This window comes from Danio rerio, chromosome 24, assembly GCF_049306965.1.
Source record: "Danio rerio strain Tuebingen ecotype United States chromosome 24, GRCz12tu, whole genome shotgun sequence".
Taxonomy (NCBI): Eukaryota; Metazoa; Chordata; class Actinopteri; order Cypriniformes; family Danionidae; genus Danio; species Danio rerio.
This window is the reverse complement of record NC_133199.1, coordinates 22,968,665-22,988,160: the sequence shown is the minus strand read 5'-3', so window position 1 is coordinate 22,988,160 and position 19,496 is coordinate 22,968,665. Positions and strand designations below refer to the sequence as shown.

Below are 19,496 nucleotides of genomic sequence, written 5' to 3'. Positions count from 1 at the left end.
TTCTGACCACTTGTGCTTGGTTGTATACTATATCAATAAAGTGTTTAGTCTTTTTAAAACACTGCTGTAATACACTGAGCCACTAAACATTGTTCTTATGACGTTTCTCAACAGGAGGAAAACGCGAATTACATCCAAACACTTCAGATATAGTCTGTGTTAGTAAATGCAGGACTATTGATGAAATCCAGCATAACACTGTATGACAACGCTTCAGATGACTGTTCTAGAGCCTACAGCTAATCAATATGACAGATTCTGGAGTGCATTACAGCTCTAAATATAAATATAAACGATAAATGATCTTAAATAAAACAAATACATGTATAGAGATGGTATATAAGTATATAACTTTACTCACATGGGAAACGGAGGCCATGTGAATGGTTTGTGAGCACAATTAAGTGCCCTCAGCATGCCATGTCATCTAATAATTGTAGTAAACAAGTCCAAAAGGCAGTCGACTGTGTAAAGCCACATAAAACAATACAGAAATACGATAAATATGCCGAGTTCAGTGGCTAACCTGCCGGATTCAGCTAAGGTGACGTGACGGCGACCAACGAGACCTAGCTGTCAATCAAGTGACCACGCCCTTAATTATGCAAACTTAATATAACTTAATATAAAGTAAACGGATGAGTTATAAAAAAATTCACCCCCCTCACAGTTGTCATGAAGGGTAATATTAGCTATATTAACCAAAACATATTTTTGTACCAGGCTGTAAACACCTTTTTTTCTGCTGTAAAGTTGGCCATTCTAACAGTGGGCTCAATTGAAATTTGCTCTGTTTTGGAGCCAGGAGCGGCTAAGACTAGCGGAATTTCGGATGAATTGCAGTTTTAGGTACTTCCGTATTGGCTTCCTGAGAGAGAGCGGGAGGTTGCCGCTTGAATGTGATGTAGGAATGCTTTTTTCCCCACTTGATAAATTGATTGACAGTTGCCATATTATTACAATAACATGTAAAACTGGGATTAAAATATATTTTCCAACTCTCTGTGATTTATAAGTTTTATATAAGTTTAAAGCGTTTTTAAAGCAGAGCATAGTTCTTCCCTGTGAGTTCTTTGTTTACTTAATTTTAATCAGCTGTGACTTGTTCCAGCCTTTGTTTTTAAGTTGTCACTTTTTCTCTGTTCCTCACTTGGTTTTGGAGTCAGCCTTCATGAACTTGCCTTGCATTCCCTTAATGTCCTGAGCTATGTCTAGTAAGACAGTTTATTTTCCCTGTTGCCACAGGCTGCAAAAACAGCTACACTGTAGTCAGACACCAAAATGGGCATCTGATGGGTATTTTAAGCTGAAACTTAACAGACACAATCTGGAGACACCAACGACTTATCTTACATCTAAAAGGGGTAAAAATGGGTGTCTTTCAAATAAGTAAAATAAAACTAATATTTTTTTGCTCTGAAGTACACAGGAATATTGTGAAAATAAAATTAAATAAATAAAATAAAATGTCCAACAACAAATAAGTATTGTTGTTGTTATACTAAAAATAACGTTGTTGTTGTTGTTGTTGTTGTTGTTCTTGTTCTTCTTCTTTTTCTTTTTCTTCTTCTTCTTGTTCTTTTTCTTTTTCTTCTTCTTCTTGTTATTATTATCATTATTACAGTTGTTGTTGGTGGAGTAGTCGTAGTAATAATAATAATAATAATAATTATTATTATTATTATTGTTGTTGTTGTTGTTGTAGTTATTATATTCATTCATCTTCTTTTCAGCTTAGTTCCTTTATCAATCCGAGGTCGCCAGAGTGGAATGATCCACCAACTTTTCCTGCACATTTTTACGCAGCGGATGCCTTTTCAGCCGTAACCCATCTCTGGGAAACATCCACACAGACTCATACACTACGGACAATTTAGCTTACCCAATTCACCTGTACCGCATGTCTTTGGACTGTGGGGGAAACTGGAGCGCCGAGAGGAAAGCACTACCTACTGCACCACTGGGTCGCCTGTTTTTATTAGATTTATTATAATTATAATAATAGTAATAATAATCATAATAATAATTAGTAGTAGAAGCAGTAGTAGCAATTAGTTTACTTTTTAAAAAAATACAAAAAAAACACAAGTATTGAGAACATATTATTATAATACATACTATAATGTTAATACTTACATTCTTTGCTAAAACAACAATTAAAATGAATAAACAATAATAGGCACATTTGACACATTTTTACCTGCTTGTTTTTCCTCCAAAATAGTTGATTTATACAGCACACAAACATCCTTCTTTTGCTGACAACTGACCTATGGGAGTTTCAGCTCAAATATTCACGCTCTCTCCTCCATAAACCCACATTTAGCTGTGTGTGTCTTTGTATCAGTTCCTCCAGTTTCTCTTGTGAAATGAAGCTGAAGTGAGAGCAGCTCCAGAGGTTGTTTTTGGCCAGGACTGAGAGTATGTGGTGTGTGTGTGTGTGTGTGCCCATTTTATCAACACTGACCTTCTGCAAACCTGCTGATGGTGTGTGTGAGGGTCTGAACGCTGCTGGGCAGATTCCATGGGTCCTGCTTGACATGAAGCCGCAGTTTCTTGGTGCAGTTGAGTTTGGGCTCCATGTCCTGGTGAAACTCTGTCCAAAAGCAAGCAGAGGACCACTAAAGTAAAACATTCTCTATAATGCAGTACAAATACACAACTACTGTAGTGCTAGACTGAGAACAACACACTCAAGCAATGGTGGGATTAAAACATATGATATGGAAAAAATAAGAAATCACATCAAAGTAGTGTTTTTTCTGGACTTTCAGGGTCTATTAAGGGGTTATTCTATAAATAATAATACAAATATTGTCATTTACAAATATTGTCATTTACATTTTTGAAAATGATAATAGGTCAGAATAACAGACGTCTTCATTTGTTTTTTATTAAAAGCAAGGTTATTGCACCAAATACTGACTTCTTAACTCATCAGATATGAAAACATTGGTATCGTGTTGTCTAAAACTGAACATAAACACTGAAATATTGGCACTGTTTTTGTAATTACATGCAAAAGAAAGAAAAAGAACATAAAAAAAATCTAGAAATGACAATATTTTGGAGTGAAATTTAGAAGAAATTTTATCAGACCTTTGTATAATAAAAAAAAATAAAATAACAATACTCAGACATATACTGTACCTAATACATTTAGTGAATCCAAAAAGCTTCAGAAAGCAACCAACATTATCAAGTGGCCCCTTTTATATTTACTTTTTTTTTCATAGCTGGTCCATAAAAGTTGTCAACTCATGGTGATAATAAAAAGGTGTATGATAAACAAACCACACACATGTACAGACACACAACTATCTGCTCCTGCTCTGTTCAAGGAAACTGAGGGAGAGTAAGCAGGTCTTAGATCACTCCATTCATTTCAGGGGTTATATAATAATTAGCTCTCTGATGGGATGATGTGAAACTATTTCAGAAATGTACAGAGTGTATGTGTCTGTGTAAATGTCATAACTCATAGTATCTTATGTGCAGTCGGTTAAATACAAAGTTTTAATGTACTTCTAGTGTGCACCTAAAACAAAAGCTACTACCCGGTGACAGCTTCTGTACCTTTATTTCTGAGAGTTTACAACAAATATTTGTTTACATGTATACTCAATATAGCTTAATCCTAACAGTCTTTATAGTTGTTAGATAGATCTAACTTGTTCTGTTCCTCCCCTGTATCAATATTTAAGTCCCTTAGCCAGCGTCAGGATGTAGACGCACTGGGGCACTGTTTTTGCACATGCCAGTGTTTATGAATAGATTACATAAAAAAAAAAACATGAGTAATCTTGACAAACTATACATCAGTCTAAGGCTACGTTCACACTTCAGGCAAATGTGGCCCGAATCTGAATTTTTGCCCTCATATGACTTAGGTGTGAACAGCCCAAACTGCGTGGAATCAGATCTTTTCACTTCAGATTTGTGCCACTTTCATATAGTCTTAAATCAAACACAGAGCTGATGTTTTGCAATGCGATCACAGTGTGAACGTTTTGTTGCATTTCATGTGACATGTGTTATCATTCTGTGCTGCAAACATCATCTACTCCTCAGTAGAATGGCACACAGGGCGATTACAGTATCACAGAAAGTCGATTGTTCATGTTGAAAAAGATTTTGAAGGGAAAACTGGTGCTTGTTAACTAATCTGATTAACAATTGAGGCATGGGTTCATCGCGAAGCCGAAGAGAGTCGTGGGTGTTACGGATAGGGGATCCGTGTGCAAAGGAGGGGGAACTATCTCTATGAGAGGGAAATAGGGCAGGTGCTCGAGCACCCAAACCCCCCTTCTGCATGTGCCTGTTGTTTATAACAAAGTAAAATTAAATAACTTTGCAAACAGAGATAAACAACTCTGCTTTCACAGCTCAGTCTGCGACTGCTCATTAACCCTTGATAAGTTCACTGCACTGGTGGTCAGAGCGTCATGCACCACGATTGTCATAAATCACAAATTATTAGTGTTTTCAATAACAAGAGACTTATTTTAGGTCTCAAATGCCGAAATACACATTATTAGTAGCAGAACAACCCTTTACAGTTCATGAAATGCTCCACAGTTGTCTGTAAAAAGGGTAATAATCATATAAGCATGATCTGACAATGTGCTTACCTCATGCATTATACGTTACACACTGTGTGCATAATTAGACATGTTGTGCTCTGCGTAATGTACTTCTGCGCATGTGGGTCAGATTAAGACCATGACAGACAGACAGACAGATAGATAGATAGATAGATAGATAGATAGATAGATAGATAGATAGATAGATAGATAGATAGATAGATAGATAGATAGATAGATAGATAGATAGATAGATAGATAGATAGATAGATAGATAGATAGATAGATAGATAGATAGATAGATAGATAGATAGATAGATAGATAGATAGATAGATAGATAGATAGATAGATAGATAGATAGATAGATAGATAGACAGATAGATAGATAGAACAAACATCAAAGAAATATAGAATGATGATGAAATGATGTCTATGGATGGACGGACAGACGGACAGACGGACGGACGGACGGACAGATATAGATAGATAGATAGATAGATAGATAGATAGATAGATAGATAGATAGATAGATAGATAGATAGATAGATAGATAGATAGATAGATGATAGATAGATAGATAGATAGATAGATAGATAGATAGATAGATAGATAGATAGATAGATAGATAGATAGATAGATAGATAGATAGATAGATAGATAGATAGATAGATAGATAGATAGATAGATAGATAGATAGATAGATAGATAGATAGATAGATAGATAGATAGATAGATAGTAATGTTTCTCTCACACATACACACACACACACACACACACACACACACTTGTATTTCAAGACATAATGTATTTCATGGCAGATGGATGGAAAAAGACAGACAGACAGACAGACAGACAGACAGACAGACAGACAGACAGACAGACAGACAGACAGACAGACAGACAGACAGACAGACAGACAGACAGACAGACAGACAGACAGACAGACAGATAGATAGATAGATAGATAGATAGATAGATAGATAGATAGATAGATAGATAGATAGATAGATAGATAGATAGATAGTAATGTTTCTCTCACACATACACACACACACACACACACTTGTATTTCAAGACATAATGTATTTCATGGCAGATGGATGGAAAAAGACAGACAGACAGACAGACAGACAGACAGACAGACAGACAGACAGACAGACAGACAGACAGACAGACAGACAGACAGACAGACAGACAGACAGACAGACAGACAGACAGACAGACAGACAGACAGACAGACAGACAGACAGACAGATAGATAGATAGATAGATAGATAGATAGATAGATAGATAGATAGATAGATAGATAGATAGATAGATAGATAGATAGATAGATAGTAATGTTTCTCTCACACATACACACACACACACACACACTTGTATTTCAAGACATAATGTATTTCATGGCAGATGGATGGAAAAACACAGACAGACAGACAGACAGACAGACAGACAGACACTATAGGTCACTACAATAGGCACTACATGCCTACTATAGGTCAAAACTATATTACTATACAGTCCAAGTAAACTACACCAGAAAACACAGACAGAGAAGAATCATTTAGGTAACATAAAATATTGTTCCATTCAGTTGTTTATGTAACCACCGTCATTGCAATCTAGCAACAAACAGCTCAGTTTCTAATTCTTAAATCTCATTTTTTTCAGTGTCATGCATGTGAAAGCCTGTATAAACATATCCCACGCACAGGCACACAACTTATAATGAACTGTTAAACCGCGAGGATTACAAACTAATCTTACAACAGCAAAGCAAGCATCACTGTATGGAGGTACGCTATAAACCCCAGATTCAGACTGCAAACACAGACGGAGCAGACATTCGCTGACTCCTCACTTCAGAGAAGATTTATTTCCCCTGCTTTCAAATATCACCAGAACAATGCCTTCTCTGTTTATTAACCTGCCGAATGACCTTGAGCACCACATCCGGTGTGAAACTGTGCCCTTGGGAATAAACTTTATTATCACATAAAGCAGTGACTCAGGAGTTACTGCAGGTTGCGTTATTGTTGCTTTCTACTGTCAGCAAACTCAGATTTTCATACCTGGAGCTGTTCAACTCACATTCAGCATCCGGATGCTTAAATTAAACATCTGAACGTTTGAGGAGATTCAGTCACGCAGACTATTACTGTTAAGCTTCAGTCTGGAGAGCATCTGGAGTGAGCGTATGAATTGTTGAATATTGCCTTTGTGTTTTTGTTGTTCGGAATTGCATATTGAATTTCCATCTGGCATTTGTTTGAATGCAGTCTAAAAAATAAAAAACAAAAAAACCAGCACAGGTCAGATAAAGTTGGGACCGCATGAAAAAAAAAAAACTTAAAGAAAAAGTGGTTTGCAAATTTAATTTGATTTGTATCTCAATGCAGACAATATGAAGACAAAATATTTCATGTTTTGTCTTGTCAACTTTATTACATTTGCAGTGTTGGGCAGTAGCGGCCCTACAAGTAGTGACGCTATTAGCTTAACTACATTTTTCAGCAGCGTGTCCATAGCGCCGCTACTTTCTAAATCAAATAGCTTTTCAGTAGCGAAGCTATTTTATTACTCAAGTAGCACAGTAGCGTCCACACAAGCTACATTTACCGATCGCGGATCAATAAGTGATGGCACGGACATTCATGGAAAGGTCAGTGTCTAGATGATGAAAGTAAATCCATATGACGGCGAGAATGACGATTTCTTCTTCCTGTTTTACGGTGTTCGACCACAAAGTTTTTGGTGCGTTACTGCCACCTCTGGTAAAACTTGCTTGATGGAAAGATGACTGAGGGAGAGGAGTTATTTCTGAAGCAGGATTCCCCGTGACCATACCTTGAGTACATGTTAACATGCAATTACTTAATTTCTGATGCTATGCTCAAAAATACTTTAGTATGTATATATATGTATATATATATATATATATATATATATATATATATATATATATATATATATATATATATATACACACACACACACACACACACACACACACACACACACACACACACACACACACATATACATACAAACCGAAAGATTCAATTCAGACTAACATCTGCTCGTGCTGGCTCCGCCCCGTTGCCTCAGCAACCCTAGACCCAGACATAAAGCAGCCAATCTCAATAACCTGTTCACATATCACCACACCCACCCACCTCCAAACGCGCTACACTAGATCACAAAATGGCCAGTAACGTTAATGTAGTCCTAGACATCCCAAGTTTCGGAAGTTTCAGGAGACTCCCGGAGGCCCGCAAACGAATGAAAATCTTCCGTAAATCGAGCGTCTCCTCCCCGGTCCTTAAATATGTCGCACACCCCTCTCCACCGCATTCCTCCCAGCTCTTCAGGTACGTTGGGCACAACTCACCCCCGCCGCTCAGGTACATCGCACTTCAGATACGTTGCGCGCAGATGCCCCCACCGCTCTTCAGATACGCCGTGCACCATCACCGCCACCAAGAAAGTGGTCGAAATAAACAACATCTGCTTTTACAGTAAGCTATTTTAGCGGTAATATTTGAGCTTATCAACTCATTTACACTGACATCAGGGAATCAGTAACTGGAACTAGAACAGCATTCAGACAGACAATTCCTACTGATTCAAACAGGGCAAAACAAATCACAGAGGTTATCGGTACATTTATAGCTGTGCATATGAGAGATCTTAATCAGTAGTGTAAATTTCGGGTTTTAAAAAAATGTTAAACGTAATAGAGCCCCGTGACATTATTTCTTCATAAGCCCATTTCAGTCAAATAATTCCTGCTTTCAGATCTACTAAAATAGAAGGTGACAGTCAAATCAAGCAGATCTGTGCTGTCTGAAGAAAAGATGGACACTCATCTCTCTGAAAAAAAATATATATACAAAAACTAAAATATTCTTTTCTTTTTATTAGCTTAACTACTACAATATTATATTTATTTTATATATAGTGTATCTATTTATTTATATATATGTGTGTGTGTGTGTGTGTGTGTGTGTGTGTGTGTGTATGTGTATATATATATATATATAGAGAGAGAGAGAGAGAGATTTTTTTTTGATTTTTTACAAAAAGACTTTATTACATCAGTTTTTCATTTCACAAATTTAACTCCACGTCAAATCAAAACACAACTCTCCTTCCACCACATTACAAACAACATCCCCATAACACCACTGTTGTGCAAAAGTTTCAACATTATTTAAGGCCTTGTAATACTTAAAGTCTATTGTAACTCTGGACCTTACAAATGCTTTAAAAACTATCAAAATCTCTTGACCATGTACATTATCTATTTTGTTTCTTCTTGTAATAAGTATAGCAAGTTTTGCTTGACCAACTAAAAAATTAATTAACTGCCATTTCATTTTTTGTTTCTGACTATAGCCAGCACCCAGAATAAATTTAGATTGAGTAAAATTCTCTCCACATTTAAGGAAAACTCTACTCAACATGTCAAACAATTGTGTTAAGCGTGTACATTCCAGATAGCAGTGATATACAGTCTCTCTATGTCCACAAAAAATACACTTGTCATCGACACTAGAATTAACAACAGATATGAAAGCATTAACTGCCACAATGCCATGCAAAATCCTCCATTGTAAGTCCCCCACACGTTTTGTCAATGGTGGTTTATATAAAACTCGCCACACTGGTTTTTCCCCCTCATTTAAATCGAGTTTAGTTCTCCACACTGTATCATTCCTTTTGTCTAGAATTTTCTTATTGTACACTTTCACAAAGCATTTATACATTGTTTTACCCTGCATCATAGTTAAATTCACATCTTTTACCCCTTCCAGCTGTAGCAAAAGTCCTGATGTCCCTTTAAAGTCTGGCGTAAGACCAATTTTTGGAAAGGGATCTGCTTGATTCGGGATTATTGACCCGTCCTTCAGTCCTTTTAGCAACTCCATATCCTTTTCAGTTAGTCTTTTTTTCCAAAGTTCAATTATCTTTGCCGTTTGACGAGTTGATCTCTGTCTCAGCAAATTGGTAACCGCATCCACATTATTAAGTTCAGTCCCAGCCACATCCACTACGTGTTTTAGTTGAACAGTTCCAGAGGAACACAATATTTGAGTAAGTCCCAACATGCTCTCATCCGTTATATCAAGCCTGGCTCCTTTAACCAAGGGTTCTTCAAGTAACCAGAACAAAGAACATGTTTCTTCCAGTCTGCAAAGAGAAAAGAGTCTCCATACTTTAAAAAGTCCACAATAGAATGAAGGTAATCCGTTCAAACAAATGTTCTTGGAATCCATTAAAAAAAGTACAACGTCCAATCCAAGACCTTCAACTCTTTGCAAAATTGTCTTAGCTGTCGTTCGCCATACCAAATCAGATCCTTTTACGAGCTTTTGAATGAACTGTAGGCGAAAAGTAGACAGCCTACTTTGCAGATTCACTAAGCCCTGCCCTCCTTCATCCTTGGGCAGGTATAACACACTTTGAGGTACCCAGTGCAGCTTATCCCAAAAAAAGTTTACAATAATTGACTGCAATTTTGACAAAAGGCCAGCAGGTGGATCGATACAAGACAATTTATGCCACAATGTTGATGCCACTAGATTGTTTATCACCAGCACTCTTCCTCGAAAGGATAATTGAGAATGAATCCATCTCCATTTTTTAAGTCTGCCCTCTATCTTTTCCACAATTCCCTCCCAATTTTTCTGTTTTACAATTTCGTCACCAAGATATATCCCCAAATATTTGAAACCACCTCTTTTCCATCTCATTTGACCAGGCAACTCTGGTAAACCTTCTTCCCATTTTCCAATTGCCAAGGCCTCACTCTTTTCCCAATTTACTTGAGCTGATGAAATTAAACCAAAATTCTTAACCACAGAGACCAAAACATCAATATCTTTTTGACTGTTAACCAAGACCATTACATCATCAGCATATGCTGACACTTTATGTTGAGACTCTATACAATGTAATGATAAACCCTCAATCCTGCTCCTTAATTTAGCTAGCAATGGTTCAATAGCCAGGGAATATAACATCCCTGAGAGCCCGCACCCTTGTCGTATACCTCTGCTAATATTGAAGGGAGCACTTAAACCACCATTGACTTTTAGCATGCTTTCAACATTATTGTACAGCACTTGAATCATTTTTATAAATTTAGACCCAAAACCAAATGACTCTAAAGTTTTCCACAGATATTGATGCTCAATTCTGTCAAAAGCCTTTTGCTGATCAATCGATATAAGTCCTAAGTCCACACCCATAAAGTCTGAGATATCCAAAACATCTCTAATCAAATGAACATTATCTAAAATAGATCTACCTGGCACACAATAGGTCTGATCCATATGAATAACTTGTTTCATTACATCCTTCAGTCTGTTGGCCAAGGCTTTGGAAAAAATCTTCAGGTCAGTACATAACAAACTTACAGGACGCCAGTTCTTGATTTCCTGTAGATTGCCTTTCTTAGGAAGCAGTGTGATAACTGCTCTTCTGCAACTATAAGGTAAAGAGCCCTCTGCCAAACTCTCATTGAGAACAGTTAGCAAGTCCTCACCAATTACAGACCAAAATTCCTCATAAAACTCCACCGGGAGTCCATCAATACCAGGAGACTTCCCACCCTCCATATCTTTGAGGGCATTCAGAAGCTCCTGACTAGATAAGGGTCTGTCCAGTTGCACTTTTGAGTCTTCAGCAATCTTAGGCAGTCCTTCATAAAAACTGGCAGATAACAATTCATTTTCTTCACATTCACTCTTAAACAGTTCACTATAGAACCTTACGGCTCTCCGTCTTATATCACTTGCGTCCGTCAATACCTGACCATTTTCAGCGCATAAGGAGTGAATGTACCTGCATTGGCCATTTTTTTTCTCCAGACTGAAAAAAAATTTAGAAGGAGCATCCATTTGTGTTAAATTTTGGTACCTTGACCGCACCAATGCTCCTTGTGCCTTTATACCAAGCATATTCGCTAAAAGAGATTTTTTGGACTTTAATTTCTCAGCTTGTCTTGATTCTATTTTAAGTTCAGCCAATCCTTGTAAATCTATAATTTCAGACTCCAGTTTTCTCATAGCTTGAGTAATATCTCGGGAAACATTGAAAGCATACTGTTGACAAAACAATTTTATTTCGGCTTTTCCACAATCCCACCATTGTCTCAAATCACTAAAACATTGCTTTCTTAATTTAAATTGATCCCAAAAGAAACAAAATACTTCTTTAAAATTCAGATCACTTAACAACGATGTATTAAGGTGCCAAAAAGCGCTTTTAACTTTAACATTTGCAATAAAAACCTGGCATAAAACCAATGAGTGATCAGTAAAGCCAACTGGTACAATTTCACATTTTCTCACAACATTTACATGATGTTTAAAACAATAAAATCTATCAAGTCTAGCCATTGAAATAAAATTCTCTCTTGTATGTAACCATGTATATTGTTTCACATTTCCATTAAATTCTCTCCATATATCACATAAACTGTGTGTCTCTATTAGTTCACGAAGTACTCGACTTGAATTTGCATGAGGCTCTACATGATTCCTGTCTAATCTTTCATTTTCGGTACAATTAAAATCTCCTCCCAAAAACACATAATCATCAGTTCTACAGTTCTGTAATAATGTATTTATGCTATTTAAAAAAATAACTCTTTCTGTACCATTTGTAGGAGCATACACATTTATAAAATTTATCCTATATTTTTCAAATTCCGTCTTTATTATAACAAGTCTTCCAGCTATTACTTCTTCTATTTGATAAGATACAGGCAAAAAATGTTTAGCAAACAAAATAGCACCACCACCTCTACTAGAACTCGTATGTGTTAATACTACTTTTCCTTCCCATTCCTTTTCCCAATCAATGGTATTGCTGCAATCACTATGAGTTTCCTGTACATACATTACGTCTATATTTTTATGTTTAATTAACTCATACAACTGCATTCTTTTTTTAATATCTCTTGCACCATTTAGATTAAGTGATCCTAGCCTTATCACCCCCATTAAGAAAAGAGTATAACAAAAAAACAAAAACAATCCTTAAAGGACTGAAACCAGAATAATTATGTTGTTTCAAAACCATTTTCTGTTTGTAATTCTCGTCTCAATTTGGCAACAAATTTTTTCAGCCTAAAAATCTCTTGCACTGTAAATTGTTCAGATCCTTCACCCCTCATCATTGTTCCAACTGACTCAATAAACATTTCACGATCAGAGAAAAAATCAACAACTTGAACATTTTTCATGTTCTTCGTCTTTTGAAGAAACGATCTAATTTTTCCAAAGGAGTAATCACTCCTCAGTCTGCCGCTATTTCTGTTGCCAGTTACCTCACTATCAGAGTCTTCCAATGTACTTTGTTCACCATCATCAAATTTGTTGCTGCTGCTCCCAGGTCTTTCTATGTTGGGCTTTACTCTTTTCCTTTTAGTTGAAGGGGTTTTAAAAACCTCTTCTTCCTTCCCTAGTTCATTACACATTCCTTCTCCTTCTCCTTCTAAAACACTCTCAGCCATCTCAATCACATTACTGAATTCAGCATTTACGCCTTCTCCATCCCCACCTTTCTCTCCCATGTCTGTATCAATCACCTCTTCAACCATCACCTCTGTCAAATTCCCATCATTTCTCACTTCATCTTCTACCTGTTCTTCCTCAACTGCTCCACCACCATCCTGAGCAGGTGCAATATTCTCATTCTTTTCCTTACAAAAACGCCTCAAATGACCCTCTTGTCCGCATCCAAAGCACCTCATTGTCTCAGATGAGGCAAAAACAACATAATCATATCCGTCAACCTTAAATTTAAAGGCCACACTAAGCTCTTCTGTTTCACTTTTTAAAATCATGTGAACCTGACGTCTAAAACATACAACATGTTTCAGAAGGGGTGACTTACAACCCAAGGGGATTTTTTTCATTTTAGAGACAATTTTTCCATGCCTCGACAGTTCTGCCAATAATAAATCATCTTTCACAAAGGGGGGAACATTTGATAATGTGATCTTCCTTACTGGTTGAGAAAGAGGCATTACTGGGGTGAATGTATCTTTTATTACTACTCCACTTTGAACCACTTTATTCACTTTCTCTATAGTGTCTAGAAAAATAACAACAGCACTGTTCATTCTTGACGCTGACAATATACTCTCATACCCAACGGTCTCTCCAACCGCCAAACTACACTCCTCAACCGAACAAGCCATCTCTGGCACAATTTTGATTCCGTGCCTCCGTGAAAGACGCTCAAACGGCGCATCGCCTGAAAACGCCGATGCCGGCGTCTCCATCGCAGCCGCCATAGCACACACACACACACCTGTCAGCAAACGCTGACAAACAGCGTTCGCGGCGTCACAGAGACAAACTTTGTCTTCAACACACCAGTTCAACCTTTGAAATAACTTTCAATACACTGCAAATATTGACTTTTAAGAAAGAAAGGAAAGATAGAAACTCACTCGCGCTGCAAACACACTCTCACACCGCCTCCGCCCACTCACTCGCAACATCCGCTCAGAGAGAGAGAGAGAGAGAGAGAGTTTACATTTATATAGTACATTTATATAAATATATATATATATATAGTGTACATTTATATAGTAGATTTATATACACTATGAACAACAGCAGCTACGCTAATTAATCTCTTTATTCTCTATTTCCACCTGGGGATACTCATACCGAGGCCGTCAGACTACACAGTGCCACTGATTCGATCCAAGACCAGCAACAAGATGATCCCAAGGTTTCCATATCCTGGACCAGGTCTATCCTGAGTAGTTACTGTGGTGGTCATGGAGGAGTGGAGAGAATGAGACTGATTCCTGCAACACTCCAGGGACAGACGAGTCTTTGCTGTGGTCCAGCTTCCAGTCTCTGGCGCCTATACTTCAGCTCTGCACAAGACGTTTGGCTTGGTTTGACGCTTGTTTCTTTCAAGGTTTTTTAATTCTTCACTTTCGCCAGTTGGTGAAGTTTTTACCTCACTGCTGTCACCACTTGCTTGCATGGTTCTGGATCTGTAGAGCTGCGCATCGATGGATTTGCTCTTCAGTGTTTGGACTCTCAGTAGGGATTATTAAACCACACTGAACTGAGCTAAACCGAACTGAACTTAAACTCTGAAAACTGAACCTCACTGTTTCAATTTACTAAGACCTTTTGTGAAGCTGCTTTGACACAATCTTTTTTAAATGTGTTGCAAGAATCAAAATTGGAATATGTTTATTTACCGAAAAAAATATATATAATAAAAATACACATTACGTAATGGTTGTTTTATTGTCTGCAATAAAATACAAGTCAAAGAAAATTTAGAAATCACAACTTTCTTTTTTTATTTGCGTTTTCCATACTGTCCCAACTTTTTTCTTATTTGGTGTTGTAAAATAAGGGGTGTTTTTTTTTTTTTTTTTTTTTTTTTAATAACACGCTTTATTGGGAAAAAAACTGCATATTAGTTTTTAATTAAAATGTTTTATGCTTTGAACAAAAAAAGAAGATGTGTCATTTTTTTATTTTATTAATTTTAACTGCAAAGAGCCTATAACTTTATCAAAAATAAATAAATAAATAAATACATAAACAAATAATAATATGAATAATAATATGAATAATAAATATTTATGTATTTATTTGCAATATTTGACAAAAGTTATTAAAAACTACCCGTTTGCTTTGGATGCATGAGGACGATTATGTTGTACAAATTATTTTCTTTTTATTTAATATTATTTATATTTCTCCGTGTTGTATCAGGTTAAATATATACAAACACTGACATGCTCTGCACATAGGAAAGATATTTATTAAATTTAATTCTATTGAATTACATTGTAAACAAATTATTCATGTTCTTTTACATAAGATTTTTTTTTATATGCTAAGGACATCAGTTTTGTTGGTGTTAAAGATTATTAATAGATTATGTTTTCGTTGAAATGACTGCACAAAAGTGTACCCTTCAAGGGTGCAAAAAACGTCACAGATTCTCCAGCGAGACAGAGGAAGTGACCCAGACAATCTCGATGAGTTCAATGTCCCACTGTCCTTAGATGAAAGAAAGCGGAGATGTCCTAGACTCTCTATCTCTAGTAGCCCAGTGTTCTTTATCTGCCCCAAATAAAATGAATTGTACAGATTTGATTAGGGTGATTTGCAGTAAAGGACGAAGCTGAGGTTGGAGCAGTCAATCACAGAGACTTAGAGGAAACCCCCACCTTCAACCACACTTCCTTTTGCCAACCAGTCTTTAGACATGAAATACAGGCCCAAATGTATGTCACTTCTTTTCTCCCTCTTGCAGACACAATTGACAATAGCTTCAGTGCCAAAAAAACTGAAAACCCATTATAGGAGATTTCTGGAGATTATTTTAAGAACATAAACTCATAAACATGTACAGTTTATGAGTTTCAGCATATTTATTAGGCTTTGTGTGAATTTCTTGCAAATTGAAGTCTAACTTAAATTATGCAACTCACAAACAGTGAACTGAGCCATAAAAGTCACTTAAATGAATATTTTGTTTACAAATGAACCTATGCCAACAGGAATAAAGCAGAATTTAGTTGATTCAAATGAGCATCTCTACTGTATAATCTAAATTAAATAGTTCTGAATAGCACTACTAGCGGTTCACTTTCTTCAAGTAATATGGGAACAACATTATACAGCAATTTGTCAAATGGTCCAAGAACTATAATAGGTTTTACATTCAGTATGTTTTTACATACAATACCAGTCAAAAGTTTGAGGTCAGTAAAATTTATAAATGTTTTTAAATGTTTTAAAATATTTAGTAATTTATTCCAGTCCTATGATCCTTCAGAAATCACTCTAATATTAATTATTATTATTGGTGGTATTATTAATAATAATAATATTATTATTAAAGATAATAGTAATAAAAGCAACAATGACTGGAGTAATAATTTTATTTGAAACTACATACAATAAAAATCAATTATTTAAAATTTTAATCAATATTTAATATTTTTGTTTTAATTTAATAAATGCCACCTTGATGAACAGTATAGTTTTTGTAAAAAAAAATAAAATAAAAAAAAAACAAGAAAAAAAACTGAGCAAACTTTTGACCGGTAGCATACACTCTCATCTGCTTCATTGAAAATAGTAATTTAAACCACAATTTTGCTTCTCAGAAAGCTGGGTTTTCGCAGAAATCTAAAGCAAATGATAAATAACCATGCTCACTCTACATTTAAATGTTTGTCTGCATTTGTACTTGCACCATGGCGGTTGTGTAATGATCATATGAGAAGGGCTTGACAAATCTGGGAACGATATGCAATAGTATAGAAGACCAATCAGAGAGCAATTGTGGATAGCCGTGCTTCTTTTTTAAAAGTTTTTTTTTTTTTTTCTTCAAAACACTTTTTACAGATTGAAGATGCTGAAGTACAATGGATACCAGATGTAAACATGCCAAACTTATAAATAAACAAAAAATGAAAATGCTAGAGTAAACAATGCCTAAGAAAGGATTAGAGAGCAAATTCTTAGAATGGAATAGAGAATATAAAGCACATTAGCCACCTCAAAGAGCTGCTGAAAAAGCATACTTGGCTTAACAGGTCTTTCATAAAGTAGAGGTACTATATATATCACCTTAGCTACATATATGAGCCCTTAATGAAGCGCTGAAGAACTAGTTTGTGTGCATGTGTGTCAGTAGGTTTAGTACCTTGAAGTCCTCGTCCTGGAGTGAAGCATTTAGTTTGTTCAAAAGCTCGTGTCACGGTTGCCCCTTTTAGCAAACTAGTGATGGACTCCACCTGAAAATAAGACCAGTACCAAACCATCAGAAAAAGCTTCTTTTGAAATTACCAAACATTGACAAATTATGTGCATTACTGTACAGTAAAATTACATTTCCCAATAATATGTAGTTGCGTAATGAACAACTAAAAAGAATCAGTAATAATATTCAATAATATTCAAAAATCAGCATAACTAAGTAGCATATGATATGAAATCTTCTACTAATGACTTGAAATCCAACAATCTAGCCATAAAACATTTAATTTCTGTAATTATGGAGGGCTACTGGGGCCAAAAGTATACAATTGAAACCAAATGTGTTAAAATGTAATTTTCGAGACATAGTTTGTTATGGCATTAGCCATTTTTAACTGATTTCTTTAGGGTTGCAGATACACACAGTTTGACCATGTTAAAGCATAAATCTTTACGCAATATACATAGATGTTGCATATAAACATGCCAGTAAATTTAAAAACACTTCATAAAACAGAAGTTTACTAAAACAGTGAAACAAATTTCATATCCCTAACAAACAAACAAACATGACGTCTGATGTTTAAAAATGTGATTCCTCATGGACCTTGAGGAATTTGCAAATATAGTGTCAACAGTTGTAATGGCTGTTGTACTTGTTGATGATTTGACAGGGTGCTTAAAGTGGTTTCCAAATCTTCAGTACTGATCTTACTGGATCTACACTGTTAACCAGCAAATCTTTCTTTTCACCCTCATGATGAACTCTAGTGAACAGTAATGAACAAGATGCAGGTATTACCTGCAGGTAGCTAGTGGAGTGCCTAAAAGTTCAGTTTTAGGACCATTTCCCTTCTCTTTCAACACAGCATAACTACAGTAGGATCTGTCTTTTTTTTTTCTTTTTTTTCTTCTTCCAAGTTGTGTCGATATCAAACAAGCTCAACCACAACTTAAGAAATCAGACATTATGTCTGATTTCATGGCAATTAACAGCAAAATCTTAGAAGAGACTGTGCAAGTTATGAAAACATCAACCTGCAGTCTTGGCATGCTCCCCACATCATTCTTCAAAACGGTGTTTACCTGTTTAGAAATGGATCTTCTAAAAGTGGTAAATGCTTCACTTCTATCAGGGATTTTTCCAACCTCACTTAAAACTGCAGTTGTTAAACCCCTCTTGAAGAAGAGCAACCTGGATAACACCCTATTGAGCAATTACAGGCCAATCTCAAATCTCCCTTTCATTGGCAAAATCATTGAAAAAGTTGTTTTTAACCAGGTTAACAAGTTCTTAAACTTCAGGGGGTGTTTAGACAATTTTCAATCTGGTTTCAGAGCACATCACAGTACAGAGAGCGCTCTTATAAAGATAATCAATGATATACGCCTAAATACAGATTCAGGTAAAATAACAGTGCTGGTATTGTTGGATCTCAGTGCTGCATTTGACACTGTCGATCACAGCATACTTCTGGATAGGCTGGAAAACTGGGTTGGGCTATCTGGCACGGTCCTTAAATGGTTTAGATCTTACCTTGAAGGGAGAGGTTACCATGTCAGTATAGGTGACCATAGGTCGAGGTGGACACCCATGACGTGTGGAGTCCCACAAGGCTCGATTCTGGCACCTCTCCTGTTCAACCTTTACATGCTCCCTCTAAGCCAAATAATGAGAAAGAACCAAATCTCCTACCACAGCTATGCTGATGACACTCAGATCTACCTAGCCTTACTGCCTAATGACTACAGCCCCATTGACACCCTCTGCCAATGCATTGATGAAATGAGCAATTGGATGTGCCAAAACTTTCTTCCGTTAAACAAAGAGAAAACTGAAATTATTGTGTTTGGAAACAAAGATGAGGTTCTCAAGGTGAATGTGTACCTTGGCACTAAAGGTCAAACGACAAAAAATAAGGTCAAGAATCTTGGTGTGACTCTGGAGTCAGATCTGAGTTTCAACAGTCATGTCAAAGCAGTCAGTAAATCAGCATACTATCATCTCAAAAACATAGCAAGAATCAGATGCTTTGTTTCTAGTGAAGATTTAGAAAAACTTGTTCATGCTTTTATCAGCAGCAGGGTGGATTACTGTAATGGACTCCTCACTGGTCTTCCTAAAAAGACAGTCAGACAGT

General features: G+C 36.3%; 1 protein-coding gene and 1 long non-coding RNA gene across 3 annotated transcripts in view; one reads left to right on the top strand and one right to left on the bottom strand.

Annotated features, from left to right (window-relative positions):
- The window catches only part of prex2 (phosphatidylinositol-3,4,5-trisphosphate-dependent Rac exchange factor 2), a 258,834-nt gene that overhangs the window by 89,541 nt on the left and 149,797 nt on the right, over positions 1-19,496 (bottom strand). For both annotated transcript variants that reach the window (XM_001923322.6, XM_073940635.1), the window contains exons 29-30: positions 17,303-17,393; positions 2,468-2,596 (exon numbers count right to left, since the gene is read on the bottom strand). In XM_001923322.6, coding sequence (XP_001923357.1) covers positions 2,468-2,596; positions 17,303-17,393 — 220 coding nt within the window. The remainder of the gene's footprint in view (positions 1-2,467; positions 2,597-17,302; positions 17,394-19,496) is intronic.
- Positions 8,629-12,166, top strand: LOC141380668 (uncharacterized). Its single transcript, XR_012399276.1, has 2 exons — positions 8,629-10,062; positions 10,212-12,166. It is a non-coding gene; the product is annotated as an uncharacterized lncRNA (long non-coding RNA).